General features: G+C 44.7%; 1 protein-coding gene across 1 annotated transcript; it reads left to right on the plus strand.

The window, feature by feature from the left end:
• Positions 1–520: 520 nt before the first annotated feature.
• Positions 521–17,299, plus strand: RAB13 (RAB13, member RAS oncogene family). Its single transcript, XM_089483262.1, has 9 exons — positions 521–589; positions 2,287–2,444; positions 5,658–5,718; positions 6,418–6,478; positions 7,354–7,431; positions 10,859–10,948; positions 13,139–13,204; positions 13,867–13,917; positions 14,939–17,299. Exons 2-9 carry the CDS (start codon positions 2,321–2,323, stop codon positions 15,008–15,010), a joined length of 603 nt encoding a protein of 200 aa, XP_089339388.1. The 5' UTR covers positions 521–589; positions 2,287–2,320; the 3' UTR covers positions 15,011–17,299.
• Positions 17,300–22,545: the final 5,246 nt, after the last annotated feature.

Raw genomic sequence — 22,545 nt, forward strand, 5'->3', positions numbered from 1 at the left:
GCAGTGTGGATACAGCCATAGTCACCATTTCTTTGCATTGTTTTCCTTTGCTTCACCCTCTGCATCAGTGGTTCCCAACCTGTGGGTCGGGACCCCTTTGGGGGTCGAATGAGCCTTTCATGAGGGTTACCTAAGACCATTGGAAAACACCTATTTAATTACAGTTATGAAGTAGCAACGAAAATAATTTCATGGGTTTGGGTCACCACAACATGAGGAACTGTATTAAAGGGTCATGGCATTAGGAAGGTTGGGAACCACACTGTTCCATGCCCCTAAATTTTACCCTTGACTTATGCATGGGTCATATCAAAATCCATAACTCTGACCCCAAACTCTGCCCTCGATTTATACATGAGATCGATTTCTAGTTGAGTATATATGGCAAATTACTTCTGCAAATAGAGATTCCATCCCATTATCTGTAAATGCTTCTTCCCTTCTCCTCTGTGTACTCTGTGGCTTTGACAGGATCCTGGCACAGCTTGTCACATCTGCTGACTCTTTTCTTAACAGATAGATGCTGCGCTCCTGGATATGGTGACTTAGAAGCAAGCTCTATTGATTTTAATGGGAATTCTTCCTCTAGGTAAGTATGTACGATGCCAGTTTATTGCCTGTGACCAAAGGCCACTGTAAAACATACATAATAAAGATACAAAAACAAACGCAGATTAAAATATTTAAAATCTACAGTATAAAAATATTTGCTAATGACTGCTCATTACAGCCCTAAAAACACCAGCCAGTCATCATCCAGAAGACCTCTGAGCAACCAATAGGTTAGTGTGCACTGCAACTCCCAGCATCTCTCACCATTGGCTATAGTGCTTATTATGGATGGGATTTGCAGTCAAATAACAGGCCACATGTTACAAAGGTCCAAGACACACTGCAGAAGTAATCCAGTTTGGGACTGTTTGAACTGCCCTGGTTCAATGCTATTGAGTTCTGGGAACTATAGTTTTGTGAGACATTGAGACTTCTCTGTCAGAGAGCTCTGGTGTCACAATAAACTACAATTCCCAGGCTTCCCTAGCACTGAGCCAGGGCAGTTAAAGCGGTCTCAAACTGGATTATTTCTCCAGTGTGTTTGGGATCTAACTGCCCAGCGAAACTTATTAAAATCTAGAGAACATCAGTGGGATCCGCAACAAAATGTTGCAACAGCTATGTCATTCTCCATCCCTCAGCAGTTAGTCAGCATTCTATACATACTGAGAATGCTCTATCCTTACTGTGGCTGCATCCACACTGCAAAAATAACCCATTTTGATACCACTTTAATTGCCCTGACTCGATGCTATGGGATCCTGGGAACAATAAGTTTTAAAGTTGCCAGATGAAGCAAAGCCCTACAAGTTCAGCTCTCCAGCAAGACATTAAAACTTGGAAACTTCGGGACTGTACAGACAGGCCAAAATAAAGCTGCTTTGGGTCGCTTATGCTGTTTAAATGATGCAGACATCCTAAGAGGTCAGAAGCTGCACCAAACTCTTGTTCCAGTCCTAAAGATTTGAGCGCAGCTTTGGTGCGGCTTCCGGCCTCTTAGGACACATGCATCATCTAAATAGCATACCTCCAAAGTGACCCAAAGCAGCTTTATTTTGGCCTGTCTGTTCAGGCCCTTCGTTCCCAAACTTTCATAACTTCTTTCAAAACTTAGAAATAAACTTTATATGATCTGTAATCCCCAAATCCTCCAGCCAAGAGGTATTCTTAGCATTTTACTTTTCCAGGTTCTGCATGGCCGATGCGTTTGCATTGGCATGGGGTGTGCATAGTTACCCTTGCAGTTAAGGTATTTTGCATGTGCTCAATGTCACACTTTTCTCCTCTTCTCCAAAGTCAGTTCAGACTTGGAAAAATACTTTTCCCCCCTTTTGCTGAGAAGATCTCCCTGCAAATCAATGAAAGGCTCCATCCAGTTCCACATGACTTGTCCATTGAATACCAAATTCTTCCCAGGGCTGAGTCAGCTTGCAACTGAAGAGAGGCAAACTCTGCTGCATTAACTCCTCCCTGCCCAAGAGGAATGAATTTTCCCCCCTCCAGTCCTGCTTTCCAGCAAAGAGGATTTGCTCTGGGAGTGGTCTGAACTCCCACAGCTGTAAAGAAGGAGGAAGAGGAAGACTAGGGAGAAGAAGAAAAAAGGAAGGATTGAGTGGGAGGAGGAGTCTGTTCTACCTCTCACAACTTTTCATTCCTCCAACTTTGATTTCTTCTTTCTTTTTAAACTGTTTCTTTCTTCCTTTCTTCCACCCACCCTCCCTCCCACGCTTTCAGGAACAGACATCCGGCCAGGATCTGCCAGGAGAATATGGCCAAGTCCTACGATCACCTCTTCAAACTGTTGCTGATCGGAGACAGCGGTGTAGGGAAAACCTGTCTGATAATCCGGTTTGCTGAGGACAACTTCAGTGGCACTTATATCAGCACCATTGGTAAGAAGGGAATGCTGTGGATATAGTATATCTTGATTTCAGTAAGGCCTTTGACAAGGTTTCCCATGACATTCTTGCAAAAAAGCTTGTAAAGTGTGGGCTAGACAAGGTAACTGTTATGTGGATTTGTAATTGGTTGTCCAGCTGAACCCAAAGGGTGCTCACCAATGGCTCCTTTTCATCCTGGAGAGAAGTGACCAGTGGGGTCCCACAGGGCTCTGTCCTGGGCCCAGTGCTATTCAACATCTTTATCAATGACTTGGATGACAGAATTGGGGGCATACTTATCAAATTAGCAGATGACACCAAATTAGGGGGAATAGCTAATACTCCAGAGGACAGGATCAAAATCCAGAATGACCTGAATAAACTAGAAAGCTGGACCAAAGCTAACAAAATGAATTTCAACATGGAGAAATGTAAGGTACTGCACTTAGGGAGGAAAAATAAAATGAACAGATATAGGATTGGGGGGGGGGGGCACCTGGCTGAACGAGACTTATATGTGTGAAAGGGATCTAGGTGTCCAAGTAGACCACAAGTTGAACATGAGTCAACAGTGTGATGCGGCAGCTAAAAAGGCCAGTATGATTCTAGGCTGCATCAATAAAGTTATAGTGTCTAGATCAAGGGAAGTAATAGTGCCCCACCTGTCACTCTATTCTGCTTTGGTCAGGCCTCACCTGGAATAATCCTGTGTCCAGTTCTGGGCTCCACAAGGACATTGAGAAACTGGAGCGTGTGCAAAGGAGGGCGACTAAAATGGTGAAGGGCCTGGAAACCATGAAGCCCTATGAGGAACGACTTAGGGAACTGGGGATGTTTAGCCTGGAGAAGAGAAGGTTAAGAAGTGATATGATAGCCCTGTTTAAATATTTGAAGGGATGTCATATTGAGGAGGGAGCAAGCTTGTTTTCTGCTGCTCCAGAGAACAGGACCCGGAGCAATGGATGCAAGCTCCAGGAAAAGAGATTCCAACATTAGGAGGAACTTCCTGTCAGTAAAAGCTGTTCAACAGTGAAAGATGTTCCCTCAGCGTGTAGTGGAGTCTCCCTCCTTGGAGGTCTTCAAACAGAGGCTGGATGGCCATCCCTTGGGGATGCTTTGACTGAGAGTTCCTGCATGGCAGAATGGGGTTGGACTGGGTGGCCCTTGGGGTCTCTTCCAACTCTATGATTTTATGAAAGAGCAGGCCCTGTGGGAGAAGATGCCTGGGGTAGGGACCCCTCTGAAGATTTGGGGAGGGTTACCTCAATCCTCTCCCCTGACACTGTCATCTTCCACACTTTCAGCCCTCCCTTTCCATCCTGCGTGTCACAATTCATGTCCACCCAGTCCTTCCATCACCCTTGCCAGTCCCCCTGGCATTCACTGGAGTGGGGAGACATACTTAAGATAAACCTGTTAGAAATCTGGGAAAGGGCACGGACCTCAGAGTCTGTTTCAGCATCAGGATTGATCCAAGATACATTGTTGTCCCAGGATAAAAATGACCTCCTCCCCTATTTCATGTACAGAAATCTTGACTGCAGCAGGGGTGGGCCGCTTGTTGCCCTCCAGAGGTTATTGGACTGCAGCACCCATCATCCATTGCCTTTCGGTTAGCTTTTATGGGGGAAAGAGAGCAAGCATGTCAAGCATTTTGTATACAGGTGTACTTCACTTAATGAAGTAGATGTGCTCCTGGGCATGAGTTCTTCAAGAGAAAATTGGCTACTGGAGGCAGAAATAACATAGAAAGAATAAGGATAGGTTCGTACACCGCAAAAAGGAAGAGCAGGTCAACATGTTCTGACACACTTTTTATTTAGTATGCACAAGTGAAATGAAACAACTAGGTGATGGCCATCTCTCAGAGATCCTTTGATAGAGAGTTCTTGCATGGCAGAATGGGGTTGGACTGGATGGCCCTTGGGGGCATCTTCCAACTCCATGAGTCTATGATTCTAAGATGGTATATATGTGGCTCTTTCCCCCATATTTATCCTTACAATAACCCTGTGAAATAGGCTAGGCTGGCAGTGAGAGTGACTGGCCCAAGGTCATCCAGTGAATTTCATGGGATTCAAACCTGGATTTTCCAAGCCACGATCTGACACTCTGACCATAATACCAGGCTGGCTCTTAACAGAGTCTATGTGGAAGATAGGCAGCTACTATTGCATGCCTCTCCAGATGTGGTTGGATTGCAGTTCTCATTATCTTTTGCCCGTGGCTCTGCTAGCTAAAGCTGATGGGAGCTGCAGACCAGCAACATCTGGGGAGACGCACCTTCCCCTTCCCAGGACTCAAATGGTGGTTGAATCTTGCTTAACCACAACTCATGGGTACATGTCCACTGTGGAGAGCACACTAGCTGAAGAGGTGTCAGGGTATGTTCACAACTCTGTCCTGCAATGCCCCACATCTATCTCCTTGCATCTGCTGCCTGATGAAGATGGCTTCACTCTGCCTAATGGTTGAGTTGAGTATATTTATCTTACTGATTAAAACTCGGCCATTTTCAATTAATGAAACCAGGGCAAAAGTAACTGGTAGGAACAGACACCTTCCAAAAAAGAAAAGGATAGGACTACAGCTCTTAGGTATTTTTAACACTGTCTGGCCCTAGAGATGTTCTTGAATTACAACCTCCATCATCCCACACTGTTTGGCTCTGCTGATGGGACTTGATGCCCACAATAACTGCCCTGCAGTGACATACACATACATGACTCCAACCCACTTGTCCCACGGAGCCTCAATAACACAGGAATGGAAATGCACTTCAAACACTCCCTAATATATTTGGGAAGTTTAACCTTTCTCGATATAAACTGTGAAGGAAATGGTAGCTCAGTGATAGAGCATGTCCTTTCTATGCAGAAGGTTTCCTGGTTTGTCCCCAGAGTTTCCTGATAGGGCTTGGAAGAATGAAAGTGTGGTGGAGTCTCCTTCCCTGGAGGTCTTTAAACAGAGGCTGGATGGCCATCTGTCGAGGATGCTTTGATTGTGAGTTCCTGCATGGCAAAATGGGATTGGACTGGATAGCCCTTGCGGTTTCTTCCAACTCTATGATTCTATGAAAGAAAGAAACATTGGTTTCTGGCTCAGGTGGGAGGTGCAATGTGTGGACTGTGGAACCTGTCTTGATACTTATTCCGAATTCATTAAATCTGAGTTAGAGGGTGTAACCATGCAACCAACACCACCTCCTTCTTCCCCCACATCCAGGAATTGACTTCAAAATCCGGACAGTGGAAATTGAGGGCAAGAGGATCAAACTGCAAGTCTGGTATGTGCTTCTAGGATTCATAACTGGAACCAATGCAAATGGAAAAGTTACTGAATTCACAAGGCCATTACAGGTTTCTTTACAACAGGGGTAGGCGAAGTGTGACCCAGGAGCCACATGTAGCCCCAAGACTGATTCTGTAGCCTTTGCTTCCTCCACACTCTTGGACTGCTCTTTTTCTGGCCAGAGGCCCTTTGTCCAGTTCTGAGCATCACAATTCAAAAAGGACATTGAGAAACTGGAGCATGTCCAAAGGAGGGTGACTAAAATGGTGAAGGGTCTGGAAACTATGCCTTATGAGGAACGCCTTTGTCTTCCTCTGAGGCTGAGAGAGTGGGACTTGCCCAAGATCATCCAGTGGGTTTCCATGGCCGAGCAGGGATTAAAAACCTGGTCTCCAGGAGACATTATCCAGTGTTCAAACCACTATGAGGCTACCCCACTTTAATGGTCTTCAGGGGAGGGCTTTCTCTCTCTCCTGCCACAACAACAGGGGTGTTTGGCAAGGACTTGGGAGACAGCCTTCTTGGTGGTAGTTCCCAAGTGGTGGAGTTCCCACCCCTGCTCAAATCAATACATTGCATCCATCTTCTGTCTCTTCATCAACAAAAATATGTATAGGAATAGGAATGAAATGTTTTTTGATGGGAAGTAGTGTTCTAGATCACACTCCTGATAATGGGCTTATTTTTCTTGCAGGGATACAGCCGGCCAGGAGCGATTCAAGACCATCACTACAGCATACTACCGGGGTGCCATGGTAAGGATCTAACCCCTCCTTCTCCTAACTACATCCTTGGCCATGCTAGAATGCCATTCTTCAGTTGTGGTGTTAATAGCGTGATCTTCCTTACCCAGCTAAAGGGCGCCAACATGTACCAGTAAAAACATTAAGGCCATCAAAGAAAGAGTCTGCCAGTTGGCTGGTATTTGTCAAAATAGGGTAAATGAGGAGAAGCCTTCAGGCTCTGGTTTGTGGTTTTTTGTTTTTGTTTTTTGTCACAAGCTGGGTATTTGATCACTTCCTATAGCTTATTCCGCTATTAGCGCAAGAGGGGAGAGCAGAACATGGAAACTTTGCCCTCTGATGTCCAAGTGTCATGCCTGGTCTCATTTCTGCCTTCTCTGATGCCACCTTTTCCCAGCTTTTCTCTTAACAACAAGGACTGATCTTATTTAAATGAAAGCAGACACTTCAGAGGTACCAGGCAGCCCATAACAACCACGGAAGCAACCCAAAACTCCCAAATATTCTTGTTTCTGCTTTCATTGTGCATGATTTAACCAGAACTTGGGACAAGTTACTTTGGAGCTCTGCTATGCCTAAGATCCCTCATCCAGTTTGATTGTGGAAATTGTGGTCCTTAAGGAATTGCTTTTCACAGCGCTGCTCTTAGCATCCTAAACAAGCCTGACATTTCTCAGCAGCCAGTGAACTCCAGGCTTGGTGACACTCAGCGCCATCATAGGTATGCCACTTCTGCTCTGCCATTTGTGAAGCTGCCCTGAGGATGCCAAGGCTGATGGGATTTTCCATGGGGACAACAGCACTGGGGAATAGAGTAAACTGGGGTTGCTCTCTAAAAGGAGACATGTTGCAGCGAACTCACACTCAGTGTTCACATTCCTTCCTAGGGAATCATCCTTGTATATGACATCACAGATGAGAAATCCTTTGAGAATATTCAGAACTGGATGAAGAGCATCAAAGAGGCAAGTCTGCAAGGGGTAATCTTGTGGGAATACACAGAGCTGGTGTATGAGGGGGGCAGTAGAGCTGTCATGAGGCAGCTGATAGGGAAGAAAGTAGCCCTCCACCCTAAGCAGGTTGGAGAGAATTTGTACCCTGCGCCTCTGCTGGTCCTCTCATTCCTCATACATACTTCTCTCTCTCTAAAGTGGAGTTGAATTAGTAACTGACCTCTTTTGTTGGTATATCTACTTGTTCCTATTACTGTATATACTCATGTATACGTCTAGAAATTTTAGTCAAAAAATTGACCCAAAAAACTTGAGTCGACTTATCCACAGGTCAATATAATTACTGTACTTTAACTCTTATAAAAATTAGGGCTATTCCCTGGTGAAAGGCAAGAGTGTACACTTGTCCCTCCATATCCGCTAGGGTTAGAAGCAGAAGACCCCTGTGATTATGGGAAAACCGCAAATAACAAAAACACCATGTTTTTACTTGAGAGGACACCTCTAGGAATCTCTAGGTCCTCTGGCGCAACTCTGTGGTCAACGTCCGACAGACACTGACCATAGAAGTGTGCTGGAGGAGCTACAAAGGCCTAGTAGAGTGTTCTCTCTAGGAATCTCTAGGTCTTTCAGTGCAACTTTTAGTTAAAGTTGACCATAGAGTTGCACAGGAGAACGTAGATATTCCTAGAGAAAACATAAAAACATAAATCAAATCCATGAATAATCAAAGCCGCAAATATGGAGGGATGTCTGTAATCTGTCCTGGAAGCGCTGACCTGCCTCTGTTCTCTCATCTAACCTGCCTTTAGTATGAGCACAAACAGTTATGCCTGCTGGAATTTTGTAACTTCTTTGGCATTGTTTTCCTTGCCTCGTCCTTTAGATCCTTTGATAAATGCCCCTAAATTTTACCCTCGACTTATCCATGGGTCATATCAAAATCCATAACTTTGGCCCCAAAACCCACCCTCAACTTATACATGAGGTCAACTTATAGTCAAGTATTTACGGTAGTATAAATAGGGAAGTATGCAGTTAAATATATATATATATATGAATATATATGAAAACATACGGTAGGTGTATAGGTGTAACTGTATAGGTGCATATATATGGATGTATTTATGTATACTATCTTATAGTTCTATCTTTTTGCTGTACCCTCTTTACAAATATATGTGGAGAAGCCTATTTAATGTACATTTGATGTAGAGGAGACGATTGAACGTAAGGTTTTATACTTAGAGTGTATGTTTTTAATATTCAATAAATTTTAATAAGAAAAATAATAAAGTGGGGTTGGGTGGGGGACTTAATTAACTAAGTTAATTAATTAATTAGCTACGCCGAATCAGAGAAAGGCCTTGGGTGCTGCATTCTAGATAGGTGGGATGAGGCCAAGAAAATTTTGTTGTTGTTGTTCAAACCAAAATCCACCAAACAGTGATACCTTTATTGGCCAACTGAAGTGCACCATATACTTGTTGCAAGCTTTTGAAGCTCCACTGGCTTCTTCATCAGGCAAGATGTTACATACCAGACAGGAGAGAAAAATTAGAGATGGTAGTAAGATGCTGGCATTTTGTTGTTTCTGTCCTTAGTGAAGATGGTGTGAGGAGGGTACCTCTGGCCATGCTGCAACTGGGCAAAGTCCAGGAAATGTAAAGTCCATTTGCATATCAACAGGGACTCTTCTTTTGCAATCCAATATGTCTCCATTCTTGTGAGGCCACAGGCCTCTTTGTTGTGTGGCTTCAAGTAGTTTCAGACTTATGGCAACCCTAAGGTGGGGTTTTCTGGAGCTGAGAGGGTATAACTACTCAGGTCACCCAACTGGTTTCCATAGCTCAACAGGGAACTCAACCCTGATTTCCAAGGTCCTAGTCCTATGCTCAAACCACTACACCACACTGCTTTAACACAAATTCAGCAGGGCAGAATGTCATTCTTACCAACTAGAAAAGACTAAGAGCCCTCCCCCCGACCACCATCTTGAGGGGGAGAGACGAGGCCTGGCCTGGAAAGACTAAGAGCTCTCCTCCCGACCACCATCTTGAGGGGGAGAGAGGCCTTGCAATTTTTTGTATTGTATTGCAATTTTTACTGTACACCGCTATGATCATTGCGGAATAGTGGTCTATAAATAAAACTTATTATTATTATTATTATTATTAACTGATAAGAAAGCAGCCATTTTTAAACCAAGCGTCCTTAAAGCACAACCTAAGAACAATAGGAGGAAGTAACATAATGCAGTGGCAACAAAAAATAAAAATAATATCTACAACCAACACAAAAAAACCCCCAAAACATTATAATACATGTTAAAATACCCAAAAACGTAAACACATGTCAAGCACAGGCATCAGATTTTATCCATTGTGACTTCTCTTGCTGTGTTACGTGTTTTGGAAGTGCTCTGTGTATGTTGACATTTTGGCATAGCCTTTTATCATATAACCGTATAATTGTTCATTATAACTTGTTTTTTGCGCTTGCTGTAAACATTGTTTTCATTTTGTTTTGCCACAATGTCCCATAACTTCCTACTAGTGTTACTTAGTTATTTTTATGAATTTGTCATTTTGAGGGGGGGGTCTCTTCTTTTATTGTTGATACTTAGGAATAAGTTCCTGTATGGCCTTATTTGAAGAGCGAGAACTGTGTGTGACCCTCCAGATATTAGTTTTTTGTGGGTTTTTCGGGCTTCGTGGCCATGTTCTAGAAGAGTTTCTTCCTGACGTTTCACCAGCATCCGTGGCTGGCATCTTCAGAGAATACTGGAATGGGAGAGAGTGGGTACACACACACACACACACACACACACACACACACACACACACAATGTGGCCCTGGAAAGAAACTCTTCTAGAACATGGCCACACAGCCCAAAAAACCCACAAAAAACTATGGATGCCGACCATGAAAGCCTTCGACTTCACCTCCAGATATTGCGGGACTGCAAGCCCCAGCATTCATTACCTGAGCTGCTGAGAGTTTCAGTACAATAATGTTTGCAGGGCTGCACAATTCCTAGCCTGGTCTATATCCCCTTCACAGGGGATGTAATATAGATCAGGGAAGGATGGGGAACAAAGTGGCAGATCAAGCTTGGAACATGGTGGCCAGATGCTATGTAACACAGAATGATGAGACCAACCACTATGACAGGTTCTTCATACCACATGTTCCCCTGATTTTATTTATTGTGCTGTTTGTTACATTTCTATTAGTCTTTCCTCCAGTGAGCTCAACACAGGCTTTCCTCCTCCCTAATTTTATCCTCACAAAGCTGTGAAATAGCTGAAGTAGAGAAAGCAATTTGCCCAAGGGCACCCACTGAGTTTCATAGCTCAGTATGAACTTGAATCTGTATCTTTCAAACCCCAGACCAGCACTCAGACTGCTACACAACACTGCCTCTCCTTTTCCACAGAATGCTTCTGCTGGCGTGGAGCGGCTCCTGCTTGGAAACAAGTGTGACATGGAGAGCAAGCGCAAGGTGCCCCGGGATCGTGCAGAGAAGGTATCAGGTGTGGCGGGGATGCGTCAGGCTAAAAATATGGGCTGTGACTAGGGTTGCCAGCTCTCAGGGCCTGACCCTATATCTCCAGTTGTCATGGGTCTTGATCTGGGAACAACCCCTTTAAATTAAGATTTCTGTCTCAATTTCCAGACAGGAAAATCTGTTCTCAGTCTCTCTCTTTCTCTCTAGCTGCATCTGCACTGCAGAAACAATTCGGTTTGACATCACTTTAACTGCTATGGCCTCTTGCTCTTAGACTGTATAATCTGCTCTTGAAACTTGTTGGGAAACTACTGCTAGTTAGAGATCATATAACACGGGTATTGTACTAACTATACTGGCTGCAAGTGTCATTCTGAGTTCAATTCAAGGTATTAAAGACCCTGATCTAGAAAGTCTTAGAGCTGCCCTACCATTAGGCAAAGTGAGGAAGCTGCCTCATGGTGTCAGATGCTGAGAAGCAATGGTGCCAATCCCTGGCTATTCCTCTTGATCCTCCTTCTTTTGCTACCTCCTTCTCTTGGATAACATCTCCATGTATATTATACAGCCTGTCCTATAATGGACTGCCTCCATTTGGTGTTTCCGGTAGACTTTTTTCCTTTACTAGTGTTGTAAGTTGAAACTACCAGTTTGCTTAGCTTCTGTACCTGTGTGTGTGCCCATCTTGTATTTTGCCTAGGTGGCAAACTGTGTTGGCTCAACCCTGAAAGGTCTAAATAGCTCAGAGCCAGGATATCTGAACATCTACCTTTCTGTACAGGGAGCAAAGTGTGTGTGCATGCGTGTGCGAGCATGTGTACCATCTTGTTCTTTGCCTCTGGCTGCAAAATATAGTGAGCCAACTCTGAAAGATCTAAATAGCTCAGAGACAGGATAACATCTGCTCTCCTCCCTTATGAGCCTACTTGTGATTTGCAGTCTCCATCAAGTGGCTTGGAAAAACTGCTTTAAAAACAGAACAAAAGACCACAACTCCCAGAATTAACTAGCCTGCATAGCCATTGTTGATCCATTTAGTTTGCACACTTTTGTGCTATGGGGACATCTTGAGGGTGAGATGTGATGCTGGGCACCACAAGGTTGGAGTAGGAAGGCCAGGTCTTGTTCTTGCTGGTCTCTGCCTGCTCACTTATTATTTATCTATTACATTTAAATGCTGTCCTGGAATTGGCACTCAAAGCAGCTAAAATATGAAAACAAAATAAATCCAGATTAAGAATATGATTTAAAACATATCAGAAAAAAGAAATTCTATGCATCCCCTCTCCGCCTATCACAAGAGTTACCTGGTCCGACTAACCTCAAACCCTCTGATTTCTGGGCCAAACTGAAGTTTAGGGATGGGAGCGTTCCCTGATGATGTTGTTATTATTTGAATGGTATTATTTGAATCTGTAGTTGATGCTAAACCAACTGTGCATCTGTAGTTGATGCTTAATCAAATACGATTCTATGATTCTATGAAATAATACCCCCAAAATCCAATGAATGAAGAAGAGACACACAGGCACATTTCTAGGCAGTGCTCTTGCTCTGAGGCTCTTCCCCCTTGCCTTGAGGACTGAAGGAGAGAGGTTAATGTTCCACCTCAACATTAGGAGGAACTTCCTGACAGTAAGGGCTGTTCAACAGCGGAGCACACTCCTTCCTGGGACTGTAGTGGAGTCTCCTTCTTTGAAGGTCTTTAAATAGAGGCTGGATGGCCATCTGTTGGGGATGCTTTGATTGAGGGTTCGTGCATGGCAGAATGGGGTTGGACTAGATGGCCCTTTGGGTCTCTTCCAACTCTATGATCTATGATTTTATGAGATCCTGAGATCTAGAAACCTTAACAACAACCCAGAATACGTGGAACAAGCCTGCCTGAATAAAAAGGTTTTTGACTGCTCTCCCAAAGGACATCAGGGAAGGGGGGCTTCCATCTCCAAAGAAGCAATCACCAAAAAGGCCCTTCCTCTCTTATCCCCAACAAAGGTGCCTCTGTGGGTGAGGAAACCTAAAGATCTCAAAGCCTGGGCAAGTTTGTATGAGAGAAGAGAATCTTTCAGATAGCCTGGTCCCATGTAATTTAGGGTTTAGGGTTTGTATGTCATTAACCAGTGTTTTGAAATGTGCCACAAAACAAAGGGGTAGCCTTTGAAGCTCTTGTGAGAAGAGATCTAAAATGTCTGCTTCCTCTCTCGACAGCTGTCCAAGGAGCATGGTATCCGATTCTTTGAGACGAGTGCCAAATCCAGCGTGAATGTAGAGGAGGTGAGAAGTGTGTGTGCGTGCCAGGTGAGGTGGGCGAAGGGGAAAGGAGGGACCGTCCCTGTAGTCTTGCAGCTGCCCTTTGTATGGAGTCTTGGAGCCAAAGGAAAAAGGAAGAATCTGCTCACATCTGATGGACTGAGCATCATGTCCACAGGTTCATATGGACAGGGGAAGGAATTGAGCATATTATGGCACTGATTTATGTCACCCGCACAGAACAACAGAGCTTGGAAATGCTCCTTTTGGGGTCTACAGCGCCTAGGATTGTCTAGCTAGCCTGGCCAGAGGCTGGATGGCCATCTGTTGGGGATGCTTTGATTTAGATTTCTTGCATGGCAGGGCGTTGGACTGGATGGCCCTTGCGGTCTCTTTCAACTCTAAGATTCTATGCTGTCTGGGGACTGTGGAAGTTATAGTCCAGGCATTATGAGGTTCCTGGTACTTGTAGCAGAGAGTGGGATTGTTCTTACGTGTTTCATAAGGAGGGCTTTCTGAGTGATTTTGCATTTTAATAAATGCAATTTATCTTTAATTGAAGGGGTTCTGGGGAACACACGCAGCCTACAAACTACAATTTATTGATTCCTGTTATACAAGGATGCAATAGAAGGGATGGCACTCCTTTATCCTAACCTTTCTTTCTCCCCTTCCCTCATTCTCAGGCTTTCAACACTTTGGCCCGGGACATCCTTCTGAAATCAAGCAAAAAATCGGTGAGCACAGTTTTGGGGGTGGATGGGGTATTGAGATAGCCCTTATGACAACCCAGGATTAATTTAGCTGAACTAGAGGAGAAGGACAAAGGCAAAAGGAAGAGGAGAAATCCAGCTGCGGTGCATCCCTTCTGAAGTGGAAACAGATTGAAGTTGGAGATTTAATACAAGTATTAATACATGGCATAAAGAGAAAAGACATGGATGAGAGAGGCCAATCTTTCTCCCCTTTTTCAAATACTCAAATTGTCTAGGGCTGGAGATGCAATCCCTGATTAAGTACAGTGCCTTCCGTCTCGGCTGAGAACAGCCCAAGACATTTTTGCTGCCTGAAACAAAGGAGAAAATTAGACTCTTGTCCCATCGCTGCTCCATGTACAGAAATGAATGACTGGCAATGGATACATATTTCAATATTAGTTACTCTACCTCACCCACATATGAGAGTAATGGCTAGTTTAGGTTGTTTAGCCTGGAGAAGAAAAGGTTAAGAGGTGATATGATAGCCCTGTTTAAATATTTGAAGGGGTGTCATATTGTGGAGGGAGCAAGCTTGTTTTCTGCTGCTCCAGAGAATAGGACCCGGAACAATGGATGCAAGCTACAGGAAAAGGGATTCCACCTAAACATTAGGAGGAACTTCCTGAAAGTAAGGGCTGTCCGATGGTGGAAGACATTCCCTCGGACTGTAGTGGAGTCTCTTTCCTTGGAGGTCTTTAAGCAGTGGCTGGGGATGCTTTGACTGAGAATTCCTGCATAGCAGAATGGGGTTGGATTGGATGGCTCTTGTGGTCTCTTCCAACACTATGATTCTATGAAATATGTGTCCAAGCTCTATTTTGGGGTGGGTGAGTTGCCCCTTGGCATGTCCTGCCTTCTGCTGCCTAATGTCAGGACTGGTCATATTCTCTGTAGAGCTGAGATGGAGCCCCTCTGAGTGCGACAAGAACTTTATTTATGTGTCCATGCCCTTCTCTCTGATCCTTCATTTCTTCCTTCACCGCCTCTCTCTCTTTTCCAGGCTCAGCATGCCAAGGGGCCCGTGGAACTGAAAGGATCGCAGAAGAGCCACAGCAAATGTTCCATGGCCTAGTTGGTGCCCGCTCTGTGACCGGAAGCGGCCTGCTCCTACTGTGCCACAGCAGAGGCCTGGCTGGCTGGGCCACTTTCTCTTCTCCCTCCCCTTCACTCCAAAGGGCTTCGGTTTTCTTGCTGTTTCGGGCTGGACTCCAGAGACAGCTGATGGCAGGCAAGGATAGGAGGCTGGGACCTCCTCTCTCTTCCTTCTCTTCTCTTTGCTCCTTCAGCTGAGGAATACTGATACATTGGGACCAAGGGTCTCATGAAAGAGGTTGGGATTCACTGTGAGGGGATCTGAAAATAGGGATTTCTTTCGGGGTTGGGGGGATGGGGATTAGTTGGAGAGATTCAGCCACAGAGGCACCAGAATGCACTGGTTAGCCCCAAACGCCTGGAGTTTTCAGGTTGCTCCTGAATATGGACCTTCTGTTTCCTAAGCATGCCTTGGAAGAAGGTTTGCATACACTACGATGTGACTCTGGCCTACATTATTCATAGGAAGAGTTCAGGCTTGTCCTGATCCCCGTTGCAAAGTGGGGTGTCCCTGCCCCTTCTCCCACACACTTCAAAATAAACCTCTGCAAAGTCCAAGATGATGATCCTTCAGCAAGAGCTTCCAGCTCTCATTTTCCTTTTGTAATCTTTTAAACAGTATTAAAATCTTTGCAGTGATCTCTGGGTGTCTGTGATGGAAATGTGGCAACAGCATACCAGGTGGGGGATATGACTCCATCACATGTACAGAAAGAGATGTTAAAAATAAGATATCAGAAGGAATACTTTGGTCTGTCCTCTATATATAGTATGGGTTCTCTGTATGATAACACTCCGTTCTATTTTTCCTGTCATAGGAATTCCTTTCTCAGGCTTCTCTGTTCATTCTCTTTCCCATCACTTAAAATATTCTATACCCTATAATAGTAAACTCATTCTTGGGTACTTATTATTTTACATGGCCAAAATAGCACTATTCAATTGTAAAATGGAAAGACTTGGCAAGCTTGAGAGTACATCAAGGTTTGCAAAGGTTACAACAAAATTTTAAAGGCAGAGGAGAACCTAAATGGAAGGAAAGTGTCCTCACGCTCCTCAAGCAAGGATGCCTGCAATCCTGATATTGAAAGCCTGGAATATGGAAAGCAGGCAGGGAAAATCTGCAAAAGGGAATGGCTGGCACTTGTCCACCTCTTATTCTTTTGCCATGCTGGTGTTTGGGGGAAGAATGAAGACTTGGGCTGCATCTGCACTACAGAATTAATGCAGTTTGACATCACTTTAACTGCCATAATAATAATAATAATAATAATAATAATAATATATTTTTATTCCACTCTTCTGCACAATCGGGGCGGCTTGCATTAAAATATACCTTCCATAACATAACCCCTAGTTATCACCCACCCACCCCTTAAAATACAATTAAACCAATTACGATTAAAACATACTTAAAAACAATAGCAATAAATGGTTCAATGCTATGGAAATCAGTGCTATGGAGTTTGGGGACTTGTAGCTTTGTGAGCTATTTAGCCTTCTCTGGCACAGAGCTCTGGCATCACAACAAGCTACAAATCCCAGGATTCCATAGGATGGAACCATGACAGTTAAAGCAACGTCAAACTGCATTAATTCCGCAGTGTGGAAGCAGCCTTGGAGAGAGAGGCAAGAACCTTTTGTTCCTAGCTAGCCCTCAAAGAAAGCAACAGTTTAAGCCAGCTCCAGTGCCCAGGGCACCTTCTAGTCCAGTGGTTGTATCACGGCCAAGAAATTTTCCCATAAGAATGGTATCTTTTGGGGGCACCAGGCAAAGTGTATTCCTTTGGGCTGGTACCATCCAGGGCCTTCTCTTTTTCACCTTCACAGGCAGAACTGGTGGGGACATGGGAGAGAGAGGGCCTTGGCTGCTCCCAGGCTTTGGAACACCTTTCTTGGGAGAGGCTATATAGGCAGGTGAAGACCTTTTTTGTGTTCCAGGATCGTTCACTTGTTCTTCCTTTGGCTGGTGAAAGAGTTTTGGGAGTTTGTTTGTTTTTTAATTATCCTAATTTCATTCGGAAAGGGCTTTTAATAGTGCATTGTACTGTTTTTCATTTCCTGTCTTTTTAATGGTTATTTTAAAACGGTTTACAGTTTTACAGACAGCCGAATTACATTTTAACAATTCCATTTTGTATACTTTTATCTCTATGTGGTTTGTTTTTTAAAAAAGAATATCTGCATTTGTCTTAATTGTGTAAGCCACCTTGAATTGAATGCTGGTTCTGGTGGAAATGACAGGATATTAAATACATAAATGAATGAATACTTGTTACCTGCTTATACTTATCTTTATGGACTTTACAGGGCATTGATTTAGTGCCACTACATTCAGTAGGCCTCCTCTCCAGTGTGTCCTGAATGGCCCCCAACCCCTCTGGAAGGGACTTTCCCAAGCTCTCTTCTCCAATGCCAATCAATCAATCAATCAATCAAGTAAATCAATCCATCGGGAGAGATGATGGCCTCTGGAGCCCCTTTGCCCACTTTGCAGCCTTCCTAGGGAACCTGAGTCCCAGAGACCCCTTTCTGCCCATGGAAGTGCCAACCGCAGAGGCATCCCTCACTTGGCAAAACCAAGGGCCATTTCTTTTCTCCTTCTCTGTCCAGTTTTAAGGCTTTCTAGCAGCATTGGCATCAGAGGAGGATGAAGAGAGGGACACTGGGAAAGCCAAGGGCCATTTCTTTCCTCCTCCTCCTCTGTCCAGCTGTAAGGCTTTTTGCAGCATTGGCATCAATGGAGGATGGAGAGAGGGACACTGGGAAAGAGTTGCTGTCTGAAGCAATGAATGACCTTCTGGGAGCCTCCTTTTATTTCTTCTGGGAACCCAGAGCAGAACTCCACCAGTTTTGGGTAGCCTTGCACTTAAATGTTTTCTGAATAATAATAATAATAATAATAATAATAATAATAATTAATAATAATAATAATAATATCATTCACCTTTTAAATGATTATGATAATGCGCCACGTGCAGAGGGAGGCCACGCCCCTCAGGAATAGGCAGCCAATGGGAGCGGAGGAAGGTCCAGATAAAAGGAAGGAGGCCACGCCCCCTCAGGAATGGGGAGCCAATGGAAAAATCACAGTCCCCATAGACTTCGGTTCTATCAATAAAGAACATTCCTAATACAAGGGCGCCCTCTTGTGGATACTGGGGCACTGCAGCTTCTTTGGGCTTCCTACCAACCTCTATCCTGGAGCGCCATCTGGGGGCCACTCAACGGAAGGGAGCAGTAGATTGATCCAAAGGGAGATGGATCCAGAATTATAAGATCCTGCTCTCTTTTTGCCTCGGATCAGTCACAGTAATGGGCTTCAAAAGAACACTAAGGACACAGTCATGGCATGTTTACTCCAGGGATTAGGGAAGGGTCAGTTCTATTCTCAGTCACTTCCATGGGGCTTTGCACCTATCCATATGAGCGCCCTGGAGGGGTCTTTAGGGCACCTGGGCACCTGGCACTGGCATCTCTTGCCTGCCATGCCACCCAGCCTGGCTTCCCTCTTCTCCTACAACACCAACAGAAGGCTGAGAGGATAGTATTTGGGGGGTAGATTGGCCTTAAACAGGCCATTAAGAGGCACACGCTTTACAAAAAACCTGCCAACTGGTTTGCTGCGATGGCACAATGCAGCACTTTACCTTTGGGCCAAGATCTCTGCAGACTCTCAGGCCAAGGGAAGACATACCTTGGTGCGTTCTCTTCTGAAAATAAGCTATCAGCCTGTTTGGGGTTTTTTGGTAGAGAGAAGTAGAAAAAGAGGAAGACTTCATGCTAGATGGATGGATTCTGTCCAGGAGGTCAGGAGCATGAATTTCACAAGACCTAAGCAGAGCAGTGGAGGCAGAGGGTCTTGGAGATGTCTCCTCCATAGGGTCGCCATGAGTCAGGGTCGACGCAAGCGCCACTCACAACAAGAAGTGTGTCTGTATGTGTGTGTGAAAGACAGAGAAAGGAAAGAGGGGGAGAGATTAGATCCCTGCCTCCCCAGAAGTGTTTTCTTCTTGGTAGCCTCACCCTATTCACAGTTTCCTAGCTTCGTCTAGCAACTGAACCATTTGCTTCACTGGGCAGCATGATGGGAATTGCGAGCCAACCTCACGTGGAGCAACCTTATTGCTAGTCTTTGCTTTTAAGGACCTTTTTTGTTGTTGAGGGGGATGGCTTTTTAAAATGGCACTTTGTGTCTTCAGGAGTCAAAGCAATAACCTTGCTATCATTTCCAGATCTTTCTTTTTCAAAAAGAGATCACTCTTGCACTCATTACCTGCTTTGTGGCAACCTTCGTAGCACCAGGCTTCTCCATTCTGCTCACATTCTGCTCCATCCGGAAACCTCTTGGAAGAATAAAGAAGAGAAAAGTGAGTAGACCCCACTCTTTCATCCATGCTCATGCCATGCCAAATGGGTCCCCATTGTGACTGCTGGGTTGTTGCTTACATGCCACCGGAAAGAGAGGACAGCAGAAGAGTCAGTCCTTGCTTATTCCAGTTTGAAAATATTTTTGGTCATTTCAATTAAAAAAAATGTGATGCATAATGGGGATGACTATGACCCAGCTCTGCCATCTGTGCCTGACTGTTCAGTCTTCTGTCCAGGTGCTGGACAAGTCCTCTCCGGGCATCTAGCAAGGCCAGCCACAGGATTTGCCTTTCTCCATTCGAATCAGTCCAAGGTATCTTGTTGACTGACCCAGATCAGCAAATGGCCTCACATCTACCCAAGGCAAAGGGAAGGCAGCCAAGTTATTCAGATACATGAAGAGGAAAAAACCCACATGGACCTCTTTCCAATCTTGGCAACAACAAGATAGTGATAAGAAAATGAGCTACAGGCTGAGTCTCTCTTACCAGAATTCCAAAAGGAAGGATCCTCCAAAACGGTCCATCTGAGCGGCTGTGATAAGGACACCTTTGCTTTCCGATGGTTCAATGCACGCAAACATTTAAAATATTATGTGTAAACTTGCCTTCAGGCTGTGTGAATAAGGAGAGCCAGCATGGCACAGTGGTTTGAGAGTTGGACTAGGGTTCTAGAGACCAGGGTTCGATACCCGGCTCGGCCATGAAACCCACTGGGTGGCCTTGGGCAAGTCACACGCTCTCAGCCTCAGAGGAAGGCAAGGGCAAGGCTCCACTTGCCAAAACTCTTGCCAAGAAAACTCCATAGGGCTGCCATAAATCGGAAACAACTTGAAGACACACAACAACAACAACAACATATTTGTGTAGCTGAAAAAATGACAAGAAAACCTTGAGCAGCGAGTGGAAAAAGCATGAAAAAAGACAACTTTGTACAAATATGAGTAAGGTGTACAAAAAACATAAATGGATTTCATGTTTCGACTTGGCTCTGGTTTTCAAGAGATCTCATTATGCATATGCAAATATTCCAAAATCTGTAAAAATCCAAAACCCCAAACCCTTCTGGTCCCAAACATTTGAGATAAGGGAGATTCAACCTGTATAACTAGAATCGAGTTGCCATTCTCTTAGGTTCTCCGGTATATGCTTTGTTCTGCACACTATTAATGGCAACCAATCCTGATGAACCCACCTCTGCTCCTTTAAGAAAAGGGAATGAGTGGAAAACTTCCACTCTTTGCCTTTGCTCAAGAAAAGGGACACAGAAGACTTAAAGGAGTTGTGTGGTGCTATGACAACAGAACATCAAGGAACCCAAGGTTTTATCTGTTCCTTCCTTTCCAGTTGCAATCTGTTCCTCTTTTTAATACCAGTCCATCTTCCTCACCTGTCATAGCAGCCCACACAGAAACACGTTGGTTAGAGTATGCAGATGTTGTTGCTTTTAGCACATCTATGCGAATAATCTCACTCATGCATCGCACTAAGGAACCTCATCTCTATACGTGTCTCTGCAAGTTTGGTTGCTCACACGTCTCTGTATTCGAATATAGATGTCTTTGATGATGCAAAGATATTGGAAACCCATTCAAGGCATGCAGAATTTTATCCCTGGTCCATTTGCCTCGGTTACTCACACTGCCGACAATGCATATCTTATGCATAACTTTCTGAGCTCTGTCGCAGAAGCTTTAACAAAACAAAACCCTGCTCTAAGGCCATGCCACTTGAGATGGGAGTCCATGGACTGTGCCATTATAATGAACCATCGGTTGCTGGTCCTGGAAGGTTCCTGGAAAGAAAGGAAGAATTGTAGTCTGTAAGCACAAGTATGATACTGGGTCTTGGCACGATGGCTAAAAGCATTGCCTGTCTGACACATCAGATCTCCTCTGATCTTGGAAATTAAGCGTGGTCAGCGGTGGTTAGTACTTGGATGGAAGACTGCCAGTGGATTGCAGGTGCTGTAGTAGCTATGCTTCAGAGAAAGGGACTGGCAAAATCAGCTCTGAACATTCCTTGACTATTAAATTCATGGGGTCATAGAACCATAGAGTTGGAAGAGACCCCAGGGGCCATCCAGTCCAACCCCAATCTGCCATGCAGGAACTCTCAGTCAAAGCATATCTAACAGATGGCCATCCAGTCTCTGTTTAAAGACCTCCAAAGAAGGAGACTCCACTACACTCTGAGGAAGGAGTGTCTTCCACTGTCGAACAGCCCTTACTCTCAGGAAGTTCCTCCTAACGTTGAGCTGGAATCTTTTTTTCTGCAGCTTGCATCCATTGCTCCATTGTGTCCTATTCTCTGGAGCGGCATGGACCTTGAGGAGCTACCATGGACCTCGCTTCTGCATGTCAAGCCAACTTTTCCTTCTTGGGACTCCAATGGCCAAAGCATGGAGATGGCGCTCATGTGGCGAGCGATTGGACTCCCTGCCTCCTCTCTCCAACCCAGCATCCGTCACAATGAAAACACTTTTCCCCATGGTCTCTTCACCATCTTTGGCTCTGAGGCGCTCTTCCCATTAGGCAGATGACAGAGCAAATCTGGGAGGGCAGAAACAGCAGTTCTGGACTGAGTCCCCTTGCCATGCTCTCCTGTGTGGCACATGGCTTCTCCTGTTCCCCTTTCATTGGCAGTGGGGTGTGCAGGCAGGGAAAGCCCTTTAAATCCCCTTTCTGCTGTTCTAGATGCAACGGTTGCCTCCTCTGCAGTAAGAAGTCTTGCTTTCATTGGGAATGGGTCTGTGTGTGTGTGAGTACAGTAAATCCCCTTCTCTCTGAATTACCCCGGAATGACACATACTTCAATAACAGCTTAACAGCGCGATTGGCAGCTATTCCCTGGATTTTCCTATTCCTTAAAAGCAGTGGCAGAAGCACAGATGGACTACAGGACACCTACTGCCTAGCCATGAGGTCGTGGGATAAGAGTCCGCGATTACAGTTTCGATCCCACTTCTATCTCGCTATGTAAGGTCTGTGTGATAATCTCCGTTTTTGTTAACCGCCTTCGAATCAATCCTGATTCATGACGACCCAATGGATGAGACGCATCTCCAAGACTGCCTGTCCTCTCCTGCTCTGTTTAGCTTCTGCAACTTCATAGTCATGAATAGAGTCCATCCATCTAGCATGCA

This window comes from Sceloporus occidentalis, unplaced genomic scaffold, assembly GCF_023333645.1.
Source record: "Sceloporus occidentalis isolate IW3139 unplaced genomic scaffold, rSceOcc1.0.p SCAF_20, whole genome shotgun sequence".
NCBI classification, from domain to species: Eukaryota; Metazoa; Chordata; class Lepidosauria; order Squamata; family Phrynosomatidae; genus Sceloporus; species Sceloporus occidentalis.

Bases quoted from the DNA above. Each gene is read 5' to 3' on its own strand.
- RAB13 (XM_089483262.1), top strand. From the start codon at position 2,321: ATGGCCAAGTCCTACGATCACCTCTTCAAACTGTTGCTGATCGGAGAC. The intron at 6,479-7,353 runs GTAAGGATCTAA...ATTCCTTCCTAG, and splicing joins CATACTACCGGGGTGCCATG to GGAATCATCCTTGTATATGA. The intron at 7,432-10,858 runs GCAAGTCTGCAA...CCTTTTCCACAG, and splicing joins GGATGAAGAGCATCAAAGAG to AATGCTTCTGCTGGCGTGGA.